At 33.7% G+C, this 21,311-nt stretch overlaps 2 protein-coding genes across 22 annotated transcripts in view; one reads left to right on the top strand and one right to left on the bottom strand.

The window, feature by feature from the left end:
• Positions 1-488: 488 nt before the first annotated feature.
• LOC114290822 (uncharacterized) overlaps positions 489-21,311 on the top strand; it is a 90,127-nt gene continuing 69,304 nt past the window's right edge. Inside the window, exons 1-10 of one of the 21 annotated variants that reach the window (XM_082904470.1) lie at positions 489-1,190; positions 1,748-1,814; positions 1,945-2,041; positions 2,122-2,172; positions 2,689-2,785; positions 2,945-3,028; positions 3,129-3,169; positions 3,721-3,786; positions 3,875-3,988; positions 5,581-8,022. In XM_082904470.1, coding sequence (XP_082760596.1) covers positions 818-1,190; positions 1,748-1,814; positions 1,945-2,041; positions 2,122-2,172; positions 2,689-2,775 — 675 coding nt within the window. In that variant the 5' untranslated portion in view covers positions 489-817 and the 3' untranslated portion in view covers positions 2,776-2,785; positions 2,945-3,028; positions 3,129-3,169; ... (1 more) ...; positions 3,875-3,988; positions 5,581-8,022. Of the gene's footprint in view, positions 1,208-1,747; positions 1,815-1,944; positions 2,173-2,688; positions 2,788-2,944; positions 3,029-3,128; positions 3,170-3,720; positions 3,989-5,580; positions 8,023-21,311 lie in introns of those variants that run through there. The other 20 variants (XM_082904465.1, XM_082904478.1, XM_082904475.1 and 17 more) reach the window with 20 other exon arrangements.
• LOC114290821 (uncharacterized) lies at positions 12,849-14,405 on the bottom strand. Its single transcript, XM_028234801.2, has 2 exons — positions 13,738-14,405; positions 12,849-13,154 (listed from the first exon to the last, which is right to left on the bottom strand). Exons 1-2 carry the CDS (start codon positions 14,305-14,307, stop codon positions 13,026-13,028), a joined length of 699 nt encoding a protein of 232 aa, XP_028090602.1. The 5' UTR covers positions 14,308-14,405; the 3' UTR covers positions 12,849-13,025.

Here is a 21,311-nt window from a genome sequence, read left to right as displayed (position 1 = left end):
CTTAGTGCATTTTGTTTTTGGGAGGTCTTTATTACCTTATGATTTGAAAAAGAAAAAAAAGAAAAGAAAAAGAGGAGTATTGTTTGGTTTAATTTTCAAAGCTTAATTTTATTTTTAAATTATGATTTGAATTAAAATTTATAATCAAATAAAATTTTAAAATACAATTCAAAATTAGTTTTAAAACTCTTTTTTACTCTCTTTTTTTTTAAAATTATTATTAATCAATCAATCAATTATTTTTTCTCTCATCTCTCCTCTCACATTCTATATATTAATCAATAAAAAAAAAAGTACAAATCATTTTAAAATTATTTTCAAAACTCATAATTAAAAAATTTTTCTTTTAAAAATCATGATTTAAAAACTCAAAACTTAAAATACAATTCCACATATTCAAATTATAATTCTAAAACTAAATCACACAGAATCAATATGATGTTCAAATTTAATTGTTTTTCAAATCACGTGATTGTTTGCATAACTACTAATATTTTGAGATTTGTTAATTACATTCTTTATTTTTCAAATAATTTTTCAAACTATGTAAAATTTTAACTAGGATATAGAGAATTTCATCTGAATAAGAACCCGATCTGGGCCCTGAGCTAGATGATAAATCAAGTCCAAGCCCAAGGTTTGAATCCGGGTCGATCACGGTTCGCCACAGACGGCGTCAAAACAGTCCGGATCTTCCTACCCGTGGACCGGGAGACCCGATTTCTACTGTTCTAGTTTCGTTCTGGTGAATCTTCAGGGGTTTTCGTGTGTTTGGGCAGTGCGAAAAGAATTGGAATTGAATTGTTTGGCGATAAAAATGGTAGAAATAGGAAATCAGAGGCAGAGAAGAGTAGCTTCGTCCAATTCGATTGGTCGTTGTTTGATATCATTTGCCTCTTCATCCCTAACTCAACTGTCCCTCTTCTTGCTTCCTTCCTTCTTCCCTTCCTTCTCTCTCCTCTCTTTCTCTCCTCTCACTCTCAGGTCCTCTCTCTCTCTCTCTCTCTATATATATATATATGAATATGTGGTTGAAGTGGTTGCTTTTGTTGCAGGTTTAGCACTGTTGGGAGTGACAGGTGTTGGGAGATGCTGCAAGAGACTTGTAGGAGTGGCAGAATCAGCGCCGGCTTTCGTTTTCTTCAATATTATATTCATTTGGGGCGTTTATACTGGATTGGTTCGACAAGGTCCCTCTTTCTTCTCAGTAATCTCTCTCTCTCTAGTCTCTAATTTGTATCCTCAATATGATTCACTGTTTGATTATTCTACGAATTTTAAAGTCTGGGTTCTGCACACAATGGGATTCGAGTGGTGGGTTTTTTCAACAGTCGGAGATGGTTTATTTAATCATCATATACATGGTGTTTTTAAGGAATTTTTGGGTGTAGATGCCACGTGTACCTTCTACTATTTTGAATTTGACAGTAGGGTCATTACATTTATGTTGGATGTTTGAGGAAAAATGAAGGTGTATACATTTGTGATTGATTGATAAAAGGTAGTGCTACGTGTACCCTATTAACATATAAAAATTTCTCTGTGTTTTCTGTTTGTTTGTTCATTTCTCTGTAAAGGAGTGAGTAATATATTTTTTCCAACCAGATAATAAATTATGTGAGAATGCTCAAATTTTAGTTGGATAGGGATGGATTATTGGTTGCTCATCATCGATATGTATCTACCTTTTCCAAATTGTGACTTGTATGGAATCCTGACATCCTTAAAAAAATTATCTTTTTTTCAGTCATTTCACCTTTGCTAGACGTTATACTCAATGCAGAGTTCTCTATGCTCGTGATTGGTCTATGCAGGTCAGATTATTGTTTCTACACTCAAAAATTGATTGAATTGATTTGTTCGTACAAATCTAGATTTAAGGTTTGGAAGAATGAAATTTCAATCATTTATTCATTGTCCTAACTGTGCGTTTCTTGGTGCCAGTATCCTGACAACAGACCCTGGTTATGTTACAAATGAATCTTCCCATCATAACCAGCTTGTTGAGAGTCCTGTCTCAGTATTTGAAGCCCATTCTGAGGTTGAAACTGTTGAGAAGCCCCTCCAATTAGATATGAATCATATAATTAACACAGATATTGAAATTATCTTCTGGAGCAGGAACTGGTGCCTTCAACTTGTGACATTCCCTACGAGTTTGTTGCTGAAGAAGTAAGCTGATTCCGGTGATTTCATCGGTTACAGCATTAAATACCACTGAGTTTTGCGATCACAATTAATTTATCCTTTGAATTTTAGTTTTCAAAATTGGCTTTGGTAGCTTTACTGGTTTTGTTTCATGTTTTGCTTCTCAAATATTATCTTGATTTAATACATACTAGGTAGTCAGATGTGATTGCAAGGAACTATGAATATCAACTGAAACTTTAATTATCGGGTCTATATTTCATAGCTTACAATGATTCTGGATTTCTGGTCTTTGATTTTTTGGAATCTGGATTCCATAGTGAAAAGCCGAAGGCTTTAAATGTAATCTGGTGGCAATATGTGTTGAACTATCTTAAATTCTGTTGCGTTTCATCATAGCAAATCATTATTGATTGAAAATATCTCAGCTTTCTATCCATGTTAAATTTCTGTTTAGCCACAAAATCTTAGCACTGCATTTACTTCTTTATCATTGAAATCTTATGTATCCTGAAGTCTTCAGTATTTATGCTATCACAGAATTCTATTCCACTTCAGAGAGTCAGATATTGTAGGCACTGCAAGGCATTTGTAAAGGGGTTCGACCATCATTGTCCTGCTTTTTGAAACTGTATAGGTAATGACAACATGCGGGTTATAGTTCTTTACATTTTTAACTACTTCAGACAACAAAAACTGTTGTCTTTTTTGTTCTTATTAAACTAGTCTTGGATTTGGTACAACAATGGGTCTTGCTGTCTTTGTGGATGCTGACATTGATATCCTTTTAATGCAGGTCAAAAAAACCATGTCCTCTTCATAATCCTCCTTTTTGGGTTTGTTTTTACCAAGGCTTCGTATGTAGAATCCTCATCTCAATGTAAGCTTGAATATATTGGATACTGACCTGCATTAGTTTCAACAATTTATTTTTTTGGTGAAATTAATTATGCTAATTTTATTCTTATCATGGATTTCAGTTGCTTCAAAATTTCAGATCATGGATAACATTGGGGGTCTGGTACATTTTCAAATCTTCTGTTTTCATGATATTTTGCCCTTCTGTACTAACAGTCCATTAAGAAAAGAAAAGAAAAGAAAAGAAAACAAAGGATTAGGTAGGAGAGAAAAGAAATGATAGCGGTATCTTTCTTTCTTGTTTGGATAATTTAGGAGGGAAGAAGAAAAGAGTGTCATCATTCTCTCTGTTTGGGAAAGATGGAGATGTAGAAAAGAAAATTTTATTATGTAAAGGGTAGAATGAAAACCACTTGTTATAAAAATCCAGGACAAAATTGATAATCACTAACTCCCATTCCCTCTTTCCAAATCTCTCCACTTAAAAATAAATTTGAAAAGTTTGTTTATAAGGAATTATGGTTTCTCTCCAATTTTCTCCCCATTTCTCGCTCCTCTTAAACTATCCAAACAAGTGATTAGGGAGAAGAGAATCCCTTTTCTTTTCTTCTCTCCAAGTATTCCAAAACAAATGGATTATTTTAGGAGGACAAAATCAAACTCTTCATACTCTATGGCTTATCTTTTTGTTATATTTACATTTTATTTGTGCAGACTAGTTCGGCTAGAAATTTGGCAATTAGCACAATGCTATTCTCTCTTCTCCAAGTTCTCTGGCAGGTGTACATTGTTTCTTCTCCTATGCAAGTTCTTCCTATTTGAATATTGATTTGTTATCTAACAGGAACATGCTGGTGAATGTTTATAGGGGGTGTTCCTGTCATGGCATATTTATTGTGTTTGTTTCAACATTAGAACTGATGAATGGGGAAGTTCTCAAATCTATTCTGTTCACTGATGTAGTCATACTCTGAGCTTTAAGGTGCCGTTTGGTAACACTTACGTTTTCAGTTTTCTATTTATATTTACAAAAATTAAAAAAACTCAAATAAAAACCTGTTTGGTAAAATTTTTGATTTATAAATCAGTGGTCTCAGTTTATAAATTTAGCCAAAAAATGAAAACACAAAAAATGTGTTTCCATTTTGAGTTTTCAGTTTTTTTTTTTTTTATCACCCAATATTAGCCACCACCCGCCACCATTTTCCACCACCGTTTTCCGCCACCACCACCCACCCTCAACCACCACCTGCCACCACCACTCACCACCCACCTGCTACCACCCGCCACCACCCGCCACCACCACCCACCTGCCACCCACTCGCCACCGCCACCACCACCACCCACCTGTCATCCACCCTCCACCACCCACCACCTGCCACTACCATTCGCCGTCTGCCACCACCACCCGCCACTTACTTGCCACCACCACTCACCGCCCACCTGCCACCACCGTTCACCACCAGCCACCTGCCACCCACCCGCCACCACCACCACCACCATCACCCACCACTCACCCGCCACCCACCTGCCACCACCACCCACTTGCTACCACTTACCACCCGCCACTGTCACCCACCCACCCACCACCACCACCACCACCCGCCACCCACCTGCCACCACCACTTACCACCCACCACCACCACCCACTCACTACCACCTACCACCCACCACCGTCATCCACCCGCCCACCCACCACCACCCGTCACCTACCCGTCATCCGCCACCCACTTGCTACCACCACCCGCCGCCACCACCACCACCCACTCGCTACCACCCATCATTCGCCACCGTTACCCACCCACCATCACCACCCACCCGCCACCACCCACTACCACCCGCCATCCGCCACCCACCCGCCACCCGTCACCGCCACCGCCACCGCCACCGCCACCGCCACCGCCACCCACTCGCTACCACCCACCACCCGCCACCGTCACCCACCCACTCACCCACTACCACCACCCGCCACCACCCACTACCACCTGCCATCTACCCGCCATCCACCACCACCCGCCATCGGCCACTCGCCACCCACCACCACCCGCCATCCGCCACCCACCACCCGCTGCCGCCACCACCCACATCACTACCCACCCGCCACCACCCACTACCACCCGCCATCCGCCACTCACCCGCCACCACCACCACTACCACCACCTACCACCCGCCACCGTCACCCACCCACCCACCCACCACCACCACTACCTACCCGCCACCCACCATCGGCCACTTACCACCCGTCACCTACCCGCCACCCGCCACCACCCGCCATCCGCCACCCACCACCCGTCGCCACTACCTCCCACTCACTACCACCCACCACCCGCCACCGTCACCCACCCACCCACCACCACCACCCACCCACCCACCCACCGTCACCACTTTCCACCACCGTCTTCTGCCGCCACTTGTTATTTCTTACTCTTTTTTATATTTTTAAATTTTTTAAACATTTTGTCAATTACCAAGCGTGTTTGTAGTTTATGTTTTCTTAAAAATAAACAAAAACCAGTTTATAAAATTTTTGTGAATATAAACTGAAAACGTAAACGTTACCAAACACACCCTAAGTGTTTCAATTCTCTAATTTCATGATTTTTTGAATAATTGTAAATTAGAGTTGGAGCCCTCTGATCTTTGAATTCCCAAACCATTTGTTTTTGGGGGCGTTTCTTGAACTCCTTAAAGAAACATTTTAATCTATATGGAAGAAGCAAGGGATGTTTATGTTACCAATTTGGTGCTATGGTGTATAGATTTGGCTTGTCAACAAAGATTACTACGGAAACTCCTTTCCGAGCCTTTTTAACATCAAATGATTTCTATCCTTTGTAAAATATATTTACCCTTACTTTAACGTGGAAAATGGTTACCCTCAAAATCATGCTTGGCTACATGGATGGCCTCAGTATGGTGCTGAGAAGACCTAAGTAGAATTTTTTAGGGGTAAGCATGGTCCGGATTGGAGTAAAATCAGGACTAATTCATTATTTGCAGTTCTTGAAAAATTGGAACCAATTCAATTTGTTTAAATCGTAGTACCAATCTAAACCAATCCATTTAAACATAGATTGGATCGGTTTAGGACCATAGATTCACATAATTAAATAACTAAAAAAATAAAAATAAAAATAAAAATAAAAATAGAGCATTTTAATTTCATAAAAATATAAACATAGCATCATATTAGTTCCACAATAATAACATGTCTTTCCAAGATAGTGACATATTGTTCTAGAATTTAAACAATCATAAGAAAATTGGTTCCACAAGTATTTAGACCATTACAAATTAAAACTAAAAATCAACAATAAAAGAAGATATTATGCAGGCTTAGATTTGGGTTTAGGTTTTATATGGAATAAGAGAAGATACTATGTGAGAGGGTGTATAATATAAATATAGGTTATTTGTATACGGTCTGGATCGGTTTCATTCCGGAACCGTGGCGTTCAATTCGGAACTAATCCGTAGATTACTGATTTTTAATTTTTCAATCTGAAACCAAACCACGGATTCAAAAAACTAATTCAAACCTACCGGATTGGATTGAACCAGATCGGATTACAGATTTTACGGATTCTTTGTTCAGTCTTAAAATTTTTTGACTCTTGAAAGGACATAAAAAACCGTAGGTTAGACCAGTTAGATAATGTACAGCCAGCACCGTGGATGGCCTGAGACAGAATGACGTCTAATTATGTGTGAAGAATAGGATAAGAGAAATCTGCAGTACTTGTGACTGTAGACACTATATTTATGCAGATAAACTGGAAAAGGCATCCAGAGTTCCATTTGATTGTCCAGTCTGAACTGGGTATTTTTAGTTCATAGTTCTGGTGGCTCTGTATATTGTTTAACCATCTATACCCAAATTGGTCTTTGAATTATTTTTTTGCCCAGGGCAAACCTCAAGTGAAAGTGAACCAAGGTTTACAAATCCATATGACAAGGGAATTCTGTGGAAAGTGAAGGAGTTTCTGACAGCAAAAGAATGATAAATGCATCCATCTCGCTTGGAAAGCTATATACATGGTTCTCTGTTGCTGCAAAAGATGGGTTACTTTATACGGCTGTGAATTGCTCGATGGTAATGCAAATTTACATGGAGCAATTCCCAACGACATTAACCTGATAATTTGGAGACAAAATGATGTTTGGAAAGGTTCAATTGGAACATGTTTAAATTCCAACACGATCGATTGTTTGGAGATCTTGCAGTTTCAGCTGTGAGAATTTTCATTGCAAACAGAGAGGTAGTTCCAAGACAATTGTATGATATATACTATATGGAGGTGTTTGATTGGAGGGATTAGGGTGTGAGATTGGATTGTAATCAATTGGAAGTCCCTTATTTGGCGTTTGTTTGTTTTTTTTTAGTCCGTTGAATATGGAGTTCGGCCAGACTCTTTATCCTCCATTTGTGGGATTACACTGTCCCGGGAGGGGGGGGACAATTTTCATGGGCTAACAATCCCATGGGATTAAATCATAAAAAGTCTATTTTGCCCTCATCATAGATAATTTGCTTCCTCTGTTTAGCCCTCGTCATTTATTTTGCCCTCGTTATTTTAGAAGAAGCAAAAATGGCAAAACCCTAGCAGGCGATTCTTTTGCTCGAGGTTGAATTTCATCAAATCATTCGATCTCCTAGGTTTGAAACACTTTCTACGTCTTTCATTTTGTTTGTTATTTATTTTTTATTTCAATTTTGTTTGTTGTGGTTGATTTGGTTGAGATTTTATTTTCTCTCTCTGGTTATGTTTTTTTGTTTCTTTCAAGGTTTTTTTTCCTCCTCTTCATCAAACCAGATTTGAGGGATTTTGCAGAGATCGTTTTTTCTCTTTCTTCAGTATGAGGGATTTTGTTTCTGTTCTGTTTATTTTGGTGGGTACTGGGTCTATATTTGTTTTTTTTTTTTTTTTTTGAGCATTGAAAAAACATGCTGTTGCTGGTTGTTTGTTGTTAATGGATACTGCTTGGTTGTTATACATGCATGCATGGACTCGCAAGTCTCTATTTTCTTCTGTGTTTTGTTTGTAATCTTTTTGTTGCTTTGCTGTTATTGGAAGTTGGAATTGATTTGACAAAAACAGAGCATGTGAAGGACTGATATAGTGCAACCGCATGTCTCCTCCTTAACCCATTTCGATAATTTAATCTTGTCATTTATAAAAGATAAAAACATCTCTTCCTCTACCCTTGTAAGTTATAATTAAAAATTGACTCAAAATATTTTAGCTCAAATTCTAAAAGTAAAAAAACTATAACTAGTATTATTAGGTGCATCAAACAGCTCTCTTATAAGCTATTAAATATATATATATATATATATATATATATTTTTATAAAATAAGTTAAATTAATCTAATAATTACAACTATTAATAAAGATAAATGACAAGTATGATTCTAAAATATGCTATTTATTTTTTTAAACATAGTTATGGTGAAATTAAATTGACTAGATTATAAATTAAATATATATTTTTATAATTGATTTAAGAAAAAAAATTTAGAAAAAGAAAAAATATAATAGAAATGATTTAATTTTTATATTTTCTTTGTTTAAATTTAGAAAGTTTATAATCATGAAAGTAGTGCATCTATGCTGCTTGTAAATTCTTATATGTTATCTATATAGAGATGCTCCATTCTTTAAACGTTTAGTAATTCTAAATGGTTTTTGTATGATAATTTATTTTCATAGATGGCTAAGAATATCAATGACTTTGACGATGAGAGTAATAATGTACTTCAATTGTACGTAGTATTGCAAGTTGTAATGCAAGAATTGTTTGCCTTATGCATTGTATCTTTTGTTGTCATTGAAGTTATCTTGAAGTATTTATGTAAGTATCCACATAATCTTATTAGAGGACCCAATCGGTTGCAAGAACAAATGGACCATATTAACCGTTTAGTAAAAGAAAGTGACATAACATGCATTGAACAACTCTGTATGGATCGTTGTTCTTTTATGACCTTATGCAATATGATTCATACAATTGGTGGGTTAAGACCTTCAAAACATGTCACTTTAGAAGAGAATATGGCCTTCTACCTCTTCATTTTGGCACAACACTTGAAAATACGAAATGTTAAGTACACTTGCTATAAATCTGGACAGATTGTCAGTCGATATGTCAATGATGTCTTAAAGGCTGTGCTACGCCTACAAGCCAATTTACTTAGCACACCAAATCCTATTATCGACGCAAACACAAATCCACGGTGGAATTGCTTCCAGATAAATATAGTGTCCACAAATTTGGTAACTTTACATTACTTTTTCTTTTCTTTTCTTTTCTTTTGTTCTCTATTTTACCCAAAAAAAAAAAAAAAAAAACATAACTATTACAATATCTATTCAATTGGTTTGTTTAGAATTGTCTTAGAGCACTTGATGGCACCTATATTAGGGTTCGTGTACTTGTGATTCATCAAGCAAGGTATAGGACAAGAAAGGGAGATACTGCTACTAATGTTCTAGGAGTTTGCTCCCAACAAATGGATTTTATGTATGTGTTGCCGGGGTGGGAAGGGTCAGCAGCTGACTCTAGGGTTTTAAAAGATGCAATCAATCGGCCTAATGGCCTAAGGATTCCAAATGGTAATTTCAGGATACTTAATTCTTTCTAAGTTCATGTATAATAATTGAGTTTAATACATAACATTCCACACAGAAGTTACTACTACCCAGTGGATGCGGGCTATACGAATGGGTAAGGATTCTTAGCACCTTACCGTGGTCAGCGATACCATTTGTCTGTTTGAAGAGAAGAGGCAACTACAAGTAATTACCAAGAATATTTCAATATGAAGCATGCACAAGCCAGGAATGTCATAGAAAGGTATTTTGGATTGTTGAAAATGAGATGGGCAGTACATCGCAGTGCATTATACTACCCCATTAGAACCCAAAATCATATTATCACAGCATGTTGCTTGTTACACAACTTCATTCAACTTAAATGATGAACTTACAAAGTTGTCAATTACCGTAGATGAAAGGTTAGAAGCTTGCGAAATCATATTCCATGACGTCCAAAAACTTGACATGTTCTTCAGCTTGATACATGATGATAGGCTGAGGTGGGTAATGAGATTGCTAAGTAGGAATGCTCCATAACAAACTTGTGCATGTGATGGGAATATTTGGTTTTTGGGTTATGCTCCATAGACTAATTGTTGCTTTTTCTCTTCGTCAAGCACCGTATTTTGTGGGTTAAATTGTTGTATCATGATTTGGTGCCTTTGACTCATCTAGTCATGGGATACTGTTGTTTTTGTTATTGAAAGCTGCTAGTTGTAGGAGCAAATATTTGTACCTGTTGACATCGTTATGAACATATACCACTTTGATGTTGGTTGCTATTTTTATTTTGGTTGTTATACTCTTTTTTATTTGGATTCGTGGTGCTGGTCATGTTATTTGGATGATTAGTAATTGGTGTGTTGTGTGGATTTGCTGGTGTGATGAGGAAGTGTTGGTGTGTTGTGTATTGTTGCTGGTGTGTTGTGTGATGCTGTTGTGATGCTGTTGGTATGCTTTTAATCTATGGGTGTGAAGGTTTTTTTCATTGAAATCTCTTCAACTTTTGTTTTTTGTTCTTTTGGTTTTTGGGTGTGTGCTCTTTACTCTTTTTCTTTGTTGATATATTTATGCTTTGTTCATTCTATGCATTAATAAAGTTATTTTTTTGCTAATAAAAAAAAAAAATTGTGTTGGATAAAAATCAGAAGGGAATTGGTCTTATTTATATTGAAAGGACGTGACCATTAAAAAATATAACTATTGGAAAAATGTTTGTTTCAAACATTGAAAAAATTAAACAATTAATTGTGGTCTACTAATCAATTATAAATAAAGATTAAATTTAAAGACAGATTTAATATTGCTATTACTTAGTAAACAATTTAAAAAGAGTAAAATAGTCTTTTGCTCATTTATCCTTATTCAGTCCGTTCAACCAAATATTAGATTCACTAAAAGTAGTTCTTTCTAGACATCCAATCCCATGAGAAAACAAATAAGGGATACACATCCAATCTAACCAAATAATTCGAGGGATTCACAGGCTCAGGATTCAAGTCTGATGGATTCTAATCCCCTCTTATCCAGTCCGATGGATTCATATACATTTTTGATTGGACGGACTGGATAAGAGCAGATTAGAATCCATCAGATTTAAATCCTAGGACTATGAATCCTTCGGACTATTTAGTTAGATTGGATGTGTATCTCGTGTTTGTTTTCTCATGGGATTAGATGTCTGGAAAATACTATTTTTAATGAATCCAATGTTTGGTTGAACGGACTGGATAAGGATAAATGAGTAAAAGACTATTTTACATTTTTTCTATTGTTTACTAAGTAATAGCAATGTTAAACATATCTTTAATATTTTAATTATTTTTAGCTCGATTAAATAAAAATTTATTTTATTTTATTTTTTACACAAATAAATAAAAAAATTTAAATTAAATAAATAAAATATCAATAAAAATATATGTTATTTTTTTAATTAAAATTTTAAATAAATTTATTTTAAAAAATAATAATAATTAAATAATGAAATTAAATAAAATTTTAAAATAAAACAACAATAAAATATCTAAAAAAATTATTTTAAAAAATTAAATAAATAAAACATTAATAAAAAGTTAAATAAAATTATTTTATTTTTAAATTGAGGTTTAAATTTTATTGAATTTTACTAAATATAATACATAATTAAATAGAGGAGGGTTAAAATGATCATTTCACCATCTAATCTCACGGGATTGTTATCCCATGAAAATTGTCCCATACCCTCTCCCGGACAGTGTAATCCCACATATGGGGAATAAGGAGTTCGGCCGGACTCCATATCCGACGGACTAAATAAAAAACAAATGCCGAATAAAAGACTTAAAATAAATTACAATCCAATCCTACACTCTAATCCTTCCAATCAAACACCTCCTATATATAGGCCCTGTTTGGTAGGGGTTATTTTCAGCTTATTTCAACTTTTAGCTTAATTTAAGCTATTTTGATGTGTTTGGTTCAACTTAACAATACATCTTATAGCTTTTTCTAAGTCAAAAATCAACTTATTCTTTGAGTGAGGGATGAGAAGCTTAGTCTAGAAATAAAAAATCAGCTTATGTTCATAGGTATATACTATAAACTATTAGGTTATAAGTTGTAATCACTTTCCCATAACTCTACCAAACAGGGCCATAATCCTGTTTGCATACAGATAGATGCCTCGTATGATTTGCCAGTTGTTAGATTAGAATGAGAGGACAAATTTAGTAGCTGTTTGGCATGTTGGATTGGGATGGATTGGGACTAAAATAACCACAAAAATTGAATTATTTTGGAAAGATAATTAAAAGTTAATTTTTCTGACTTCTTAAAAAAAAAAATATGTAAAAATATATGAGATAATGTGACTTAAAATGAGTTAAAAACTAGAAAGTGGCTTTTAACCCACTTTCTAATATGTTTTTTAGTCTCAGGCTAAAGTTATCACCTCCAAACTATAATCAGATTTTTTTTTTCCCTATAAAAGTCAAAAAAACTAAAAAATAATCCCAAATAAATTTTTTTAACTCCGAGTTGAAATAGTTAAAATATCCGCTCACATTCCAAACTGCAGATCTAAAATAGTTTCTCTTCTGAGCAAAAACTAGATGATTGATTATCTATGTAAGTAAAGTATGTTGTCTTGAATTTTGCTGGTGTTATTTTGCTTATTATGGTATCACTGGCCAAAATGAAATGTCACATAGTAAGAAGTAAGAACCTGAATTTACAGAACCAAAAAGATCAGAAGAGAAAGGAGAACAGGAAGAAAGAGTTTTTAGATCAAATACACAATTCACTCACAATCCAGCGACAAAGATCAAACACACCCAAAGGCACTGTCGTCTAAAAATGGCTCTTGCCATACCCATTAAGATGGACTGACACTAAAATTACTAACTTTTAATTTTTTTTCTTCTTAATTATAATAGCAACCTAAATCAAGCATTGAAGCATTCTTGAAGTTGACAGGATCCCTGGTCTTTGTTCACATTGGGCTTTATTGGAAGGAACATATCTGTGAGGACTGTAGTAGACTTAGAGAAGGCCTTCATGAACAGCTTCAAACCCTAACCAAACAACAATAGAACTCAAAAGTTGTTGATCAATCAAAAATGTTTGTAATGTTATACAAAATAAAATTGTTGTACAAAATTTCACACAGAATTATGTGATCTTTTGGTGATCGTTTCATTAAAGTTGAAACACACCTAATTACAAAAATATTATTGTTATATCTTTCTGGAACAAAAATACATTTTTTAATTATTTTCCATCACAAATTAACTTGATCGAATTTGGAGCTTAGGGCTATTTTGAGAAGATGATTAAAAGTCTATATTCCAACTTTTAACTCATTTTAAGTCATATCATCTATCACATTTTTTAAACACTTTTACAAAAAAAAGTCAAAAAAAATTAACTTTTAACTATCTCCTCAAAACAACTCTTGAAAAAAAATGTCAATGTACCCAGAAAAATATTCAAAATTTGAATATACGATATAGATTCAAACTTGATATAATACAATATACACTCGATGAATTTGATTCACACGTTTTAAATTCTGGATAATTTTTGGGTGTGTTTTTTTCCTGGACACGTAGCATTGCTGAAACTTAAAACATGTAAAAGGAGATGTTAACCATATACCTCGTCCATGTCAACCGTCACTGTCTTCTCTTGGAGGCTGGTAATGTCCTTGACCTTAAGAATGTTGAGAAGAGCAATACTAGAAATGGAGGACATAGGTTTGACCGTGAGATCATCCATCACCATGTAAGTCACCACTCCTTTAACATACCCGTGCACCATATTCGCATTCGCATTTCTCTGATAGTAATCATACTGACTCTGACTCTGACTGGAGTTGGTCTGGTTTGGTGAGTCTGCCATTTCTAAAAATTGCTTCAACAGAGGGGTTTGGGCAGTGTTAGATGCACCAATCTTGGGTGTTAAGAGGGTGTCTTTGGTCTGGTTTGGTTGTAGATAGTCATTGTCTAGGTTTTGGACACTCTGGTAGACTCTGCTCAACGACCCAAATGTAGCAGCCGTGTCATCATGTTCGGTCAGAAGTGCCAAGAAGGTACCTAGGGGAAGCGCGAGGAGGCCAAAGAGGAGGTCGACAAAGTCCTTTCCGGCCTCGGCGAAGAGAACCTTGTTGGAGTTGGTGTCTATGAGAAGTTTCAAGCTTATTTTTGGATTTGTTGTTGTTGTAGCCATATCTGAGATTGCTGAAATGTGTTAGCAATAACTGAGGAAACTTCTTTGTCTTGCTGCTTATTCCTTTGTGTAATGTTGCTTTTATATGTGTGCTATGTAGTGGCCATTCTCTGGTTTTGTTTTTAAAAAGTTATTTTCTATTTTTATTTATTTATTTTACATATTCGTGAATGTATTTTATTTTATTTTATTATTTTATTTTTACTTATTTTCACAAAATAAACACTAGGAGCATGTTTCTTTTGAGGGATAAGAGGGTGAGATTGGACTATTAGTCTCACCGGACTAATAGTCCATTGTTTGTTTGAAAAATTTTGCTCCGGACTAATAGTCCCCCGGACTATTAGTCCCACAAACATGGGACTATCCTATCCCATGGGGGGTGTGGGATAGAAACCATGGGATTGGTATCCCATGGGATTATTTTGTAAAATGTCTATTTTACCCTCCATGCTATTACTTAGTGAACAATTAGAAAAGGGTAAAATAGTCTTTTGAACATTTATAAATTATTTTTTAGTGTTGTTAATTTCAAACTATATATTAAATAAAAAATTTAAATTATAAATTATAAATTAAATTTAATTAAAAATAATAAATTATAAATTATGGCCTTATAAATTAAATTTTTTTAGTGTTGTTAAAAAATTAAATTTACATATTAAATAAAATTTTTTTAGTATTGTTAATTTAAAATTATATATCAAATAATAAATTATAAATTAAATTTATTTAAAAATAATAAATAATAAATTATAAATTATGGCCTTATAAATTAAATTTTTTTAGTGTTGTTGAAAATTTAATTTATATATTAAATAAATTATTTTTTTATTGTCGTTATTTAAAATTATATATTAAATAAAAATATAAAATATAAAATATAAAATATAAATTTAATTTAATTGAAAATAATAAATTAAAAATTGTGGCCTTATAAATTAAATTTTTTTAGTGTTGTTAAATTATAAATTATAGATTATAAGGGTAAAATAGTCTTTTGAACATTTATCTTTATCCAGTCCGTCTAACCAAACATTGGATTTACTAAAAATAGTCCAATCCAGACATCTAATCCCATGACTAAACAAACATAGGATACAAATCTAATCCAACCAAATAGTCCCGGGACAATGTATCCCGGGACTAACAGTCCGATGGATTACAATCCCCCCTTATCCAGTCCGTCCAAACAAACACACACTAGGTGTATAAGGTCTATCATATTTTTTCTTTTTAAAAGACCTACCACATCACGTAAGGGAATCTCCAATGGTGCATCAATTTTTTTTTTATTAAATTTGAATAAAAATTTGAGTAAAAGATCTATTTGATATCGAGTGCTCTAATGGAAATTTTTAAAGTTTCATTAGAATACCGGTTGACCGGGAAGACGACTGGGCAGATGTTCGGTCGATCGATTGGCTAGTGTAAATTTTTCACAAATATTTGCCTTGAGGTGGTCATTCGGGGGGTTGATCAGGTGGACAACTAGGAGGATTTCTGGCCGGTAGACTGATTAATGTAAAATTTTCACAAATTTTTGCCTTGAGGCGGTCATCCGGGGAGACGTTCGGAGGACATCTGGTGGCGAAAATACAATGGTTATGAACTCATGAAAGTTACATTCATCCTTAATGTGATGAAAGATTTAAGAAATTTTGGATTTTATGAAAGATTTGGTAAGCCATTGGAGTAAGTTTTTTCATCAAATTTAAATTTGATGAAAAGTTTGGTGAACGATTGGAGGTGGTCTAAAACTTGAAATTTTTTGATAAAATATTTCAAGTCTTTTTTATCCTATTTTTTAAAAATTAAGTAATAAAATAATTTCAATTTCAAGAGGTACTATCATAAAAGGGTCATGTTAAGGATATCAATTTTTTTACTAAATAAATGACTAAATATCTCACATAAATATAAAATTTTTAAATTTTATACCTATATAAAACATTTAATTATTCATTTAATAAAAAATTTAAAACCCACAATGTTTTCGGTCGTAGAAACCAATCACATGGAAAAGTCTACTTCTCTCTCTCTCTCGGGCAGAGTGCTGCTTTTGCTTTAAGAAGGAAAATAATTTGTCCTGTTTCTATCCCGTTTAATTGTTCTGATTGGAATAAGAATTTGGTCTATTTTGGTAATTTTGCTTTTTTTTTAAATTTTTTAAATTTTTTTAAGTTACACCACCTCATTTTTTTACATATATATATTTTTAAGAATAAAAAAATCAACTTTTAACTTATTTCTCAAAACAACCTTATATATATATACTAGTTGTTAGCCCGTGCGATGCACGACATTTTAGAAAGTTAATAATTACTTAAAAAAAAATGATAAACTAATAAATCTCAAATTAATAACTTATATACTATTTAATCCCAAATGTTATTTTATAAACTGAACAGTCCCATTGTAAGGGAATTTACCATTGAGGGCATATACATTGTGTTCGTGAGTGGTAAGACTAATGGGCAAGCTTGGTAATTTGATAATGTCAAATTACGGAAATAGGGCAGCAGTCGTCATCAATATCATCAACATTATCAACATCGGTGCTATGATCAACATCATCAACCTCAGCGCCATGATTGACATCATCAACATCAGCACCATGATCGACATCATCAACGTTAGTGCCATCATCAACATCAGCGACATCAATGCCATGATCAACATCGTCAACATCTGCAACGTTTGTCGGGAAAAGGCCGATCCATCATCAACATCAGTGCTAGACATCATTAAACATTAGGGCCATGATCAACATCATCAACATTAGTTCCATCATCAACATCAGCGACATCCACCACCACCACCGTATCCACCCTCACCACGATCACCACCACCGCCGAACCCGCGGCCTCCGCCACCACCGCTTCCGCGGGACTGGGCCTCGTTGACGGTGATGTTGCGCCCGTCAAGATCCTCACCGTTCATTTCGTCGATGGCGTCCCTCATCGGCTGCTCATCCTTGAACATCACGAACTCGAACCCCCTGGATCTGCCAGTCTCACAATCATTGATGACACACCGATCCAGTACCACCACCGTTGGTGATGTAATTGATGTTGTTGGTGATGTTTTTATGAGGTTGCAGATTTTTAGGAAACAAACATTCCACAAAATGGGTACTATTGTAACCTCCAAAATAATGAAAATTAAATAAACAACATTACCAAAATAAAATGGAACTAAATGGTGCATAAGAAAACTTTTAGGACTAAATGTTCAACTTTTCAGAAAAATAGGATTTATGGGTAAATTTTCCAAAAAATAAAAAAAATTGCTATTTGTTTATATTTTTTAATATTTTTATTTGGTTTGTGTATATAAATCTTACTTCACATCATTAAAAATATTTAATATTTCACATTATTGAAAATTTTAAAAAACTATCATACATTAGTAAATCATCACATATATAATAGCTAATTTATCTAAGAATTACTTCAGACAATCAAAAGTAGATTAACAAAAGCATATTATAATTAATCAAAATGACTAATATATTAAATAAAAGTAATACTAAGAGAAAAACAACGTATGTCGTATGTTTTTCCTATATACTGACTCTTTCCAAAAAAATACAACGATCAAGAGCTATTTTGCACTGTGACTTGTGTGGGTGATATTCATTCTGTAATATCACTCCATTGTTGGGTTGATTGATCAAATTTAGGAAGCACGTGATTTACCCACGAGATCCTTCAATTCAGATTCTGCAGAAAAAAGGTATGACCATAATTTTTCATCTGCTACGTTTATACTTTGATTTACATATAAATAGTTAACTTTTTATTTTTATAATTAATTGACTCGCAATATTTTTCATTTAGTTATTTTTTTCATCTTTTATTTGACTCTTTATATTGTTTTGTAGTTGAAATTTGAATAGTTATCATTTTATTTTATTTATTTTATATTTTTATCTCTACGTCTTTGTTGTTTATATTTAAATATTTATCATTTTATTTAAATATATATAATCTTTTTGGTTTTTGAGATTTAGATAATTGACAAATGATTAAAAATTAGGAAAAGTGAGAGGGGAGACTTAAGAAGTGACACGTAGGAGAGAGAATACATAAGAATTTAGTATTAAGAGTTTGGAGATTTTTTTTAATTGTTCATATATAAATAGTTAACTTTTTATTTTTATAATTAATTGACTCGTAATATTTTTTATATAGTTATTTTTTTATCTTTTATTTGACTCTTTATATTGTTTTGTAGTTGAAATTTGAATAGTTATCTTTTTATTTTATTTATTTTATATTTTTATCTCTACCTCTTTGTTGTTTATATTTAAATATTTACCATTTTATTTAAATATATATAATCCTTTTAGCTTTTGAGATTTAGATAATTGACAAATGATTAAAAATTAGGAAAAGTGGGAGGATAGACTTGAGAAGTGACATGTAGGAGAGAGAATCCATAAGAATTTAGTATTAAGAGTTTGGAGAATTCTCATACTCCACTACATTTGTTTATATATATAGTATAGATATATATATATATATATTGGCAATTTGGGAACAAGCTAAAAAAGTCAATTTTTTGATTTTTTAGCTTTTTTTACACAAAAGTCACAAAAAGGTGATTTTTTTGCGCACACACAAAAAAAAAAAAAAAATCAAAAGTCAACTTTTTACCAACTTTCTAAAACATCACATATTGTGGGGTCACTTATACTATGTAAGTATTTGGCATGTTTAGCATATTATCATATTTAAGTCACAATCATCTTATTTAAGTTACATTACCTCTCTACCACATCACTTCAAACTCAACCCATATTTTACGTTTTTTTCATAAAAAAAAAAAAATTCTAATTTAACACTTCCCAAACAACCCCTATGTTTGGTTAAGATATGATATAGAATAAAATAAGAGGAGAGTAATTTTTAATCTTTTAATGAAAGATGAGCTATATTCGACAGTAGGGATATACAATACAATGGGGGTGGTACTGCATACCTTCCTTTTGCATCATATACCATCTGGACTCTTTATATCTGGAACAACCAAACACAAAATATAAAAAGATAAAAAAAATATGTGAAATCTACTTCATATTATATCCGATTTCACACTTATATTCGGCCTTCTATACCTAATAAACAATTGGGGCCTAAGCGTATAAGGTTTATCATGTTTTTATTTTTATTTTTATTTTTTTTTTTAAAAACTACCACATCACATAAGAAGTGAAATTTTTTGATAAAATATTTCAATAGTCTTTTTTTACTCTATTTAATTAAGTAATAAAATAATCTCAATTTCAAAAGGTGCTATTGTAGAAGAGTAATATTAGAAATTTTAAAAAATTTATAAAATTTTTAACTAAAAATATTTAACATAAGGGTAGAACTCACATTATATAGCATTTAGTGATGCTGCTACGCAAGGATTTAGTGATGCTGCTGCGCAAGGATTTAGGCAACAACTGTTGTGCGTCAAAATGGGCTCATTTCGAGATCTATTTGGATAATCTGAACCGTTCACATTTTAGAATACATCAAGTAGAACATGCCTGCAAAAAATCAAGTTAATCGAATATCGTTTACCCATTCATCCACTCACATTTGTATTCATTTTAATACTTTAAATTACAATTATTATTTATTTTTGTAGATACAAATGTGAGTGGATGAATGGGTAAGCGATATCCGATTAACTTGATTTTTTGCAGGCATGTTTTACTTGATGTATTCTCAAATGTGAACGGTTCAGATGATCAAAATGAACCTCGAAATGAGCCCGTTTTAATGCACAACAGTTGCTGCTATGTAGGTTGCCTAACAACATCACTAAATCCCATTATATACACATAATATAGATCCTACATCCATATTAAATATCTAATAAAATTTTTAACATTTTTAATCGTAAAAACCAACCATATGGAAAAGTCCACTTTTCGCTCTCTCTCTCTCTTTCTCTCTCTCTAGCAAGTGCTCCCTTTGTTTTAAGAAAGAAAATAATTTGTCCTATTTCCATTAACATACTACTTTTCCAATCTCATTTTGTACAAATCTCTCTCTTCACAATTAACTAATCTTACTTTTTTTTTTCTTTTTTTTTCTCTTTTTCTCTCTCTCTCTCAGGCAAAGTGCTCCTTTCGCTTTAAGAAAGAAAATAATTTGTCTTGTTTCTGTCAACATACTACTTTTCCTATCTCATTTTGTACAAATCTATCTCTTCACAATTAAGTAATCTTATTTTTTTGTCTCTCTCTCTCTCACAGGCAAAGTGCTCCTTTTGCTTTAAGAAAGAAAATAATTTGTCTTGTTTCCGTCAACATGCTGCTTTTCCTATCTCATTTTGTACAAATCTCTTTCTTCACAATTAAGTAATCTTACTTTTTTTTTTCTCTTTCTCTCTTTCTCTGGCAAAGTGCTCCTTTTGCTTTAAGAAAGAAAATAATTTGTCCTGTTTCCGTCAACATACTGCTAAGACCATCTAAGACCATCTGTTAGATGGACCGAGCTAGGTATACACTCTTGGTCATTGGGCCGCGCTATGGGTAGAAATGAGAATAAAGTAAGCTCGGTCGTGGATTGGGCGGATATTCGGCCCAAGGCTTAGACCGAGGTGGTTATGTTTGACCCATGCTGGACCGGGGTACCGAACTGGTTATCTCGATCAAATATTCCTGGTTCTGTCTGGCATGGAACAAGGCCATGCTAGCTTAGATGAGCTGCTACTGAGCCGAGGTAAGGAGGTTCGAGCCATTTCACTTGGTTGGTAGTGAGTAGGGTGTTATCAGGATAGGTATTATCCTTGGAAGTATGATTCTTACGAGGACTCTTATAAGGAGAATTGGAGTCCTACTAGGATTGAGCCATGCGGAATCTATAAAAGCTCATGACAGGATCTATGTACAGGTATCACAATTTCTACTCTTGAATACACAGAACTTTTGTCTATTGTCTACTTGCTGACTTAGGCATCGAAGAGATATCCGGCACAGACCCGCCGGCTAGCTCACGTTT

The sequence above is a fragment of the Camellia sinensis genome, chromosome 14 (assembly GCF_055761805.1).
Source record: "Camellia sinensis isolate YWXY chromosome 14, ASM5576180v1, whole genome shotgun sequence".
NCBI classification, from domain to species: Eukaryota; Viridiplantae; Streptophyta; class Magnoliopsida; order Ericales; family Theaceae; genus Camellia; species Camellia sinensis.
Note: the sequence above shows the minus strand (reverse complement) of the source record. Positions and strands in the feature narration are given on the sequence as shown.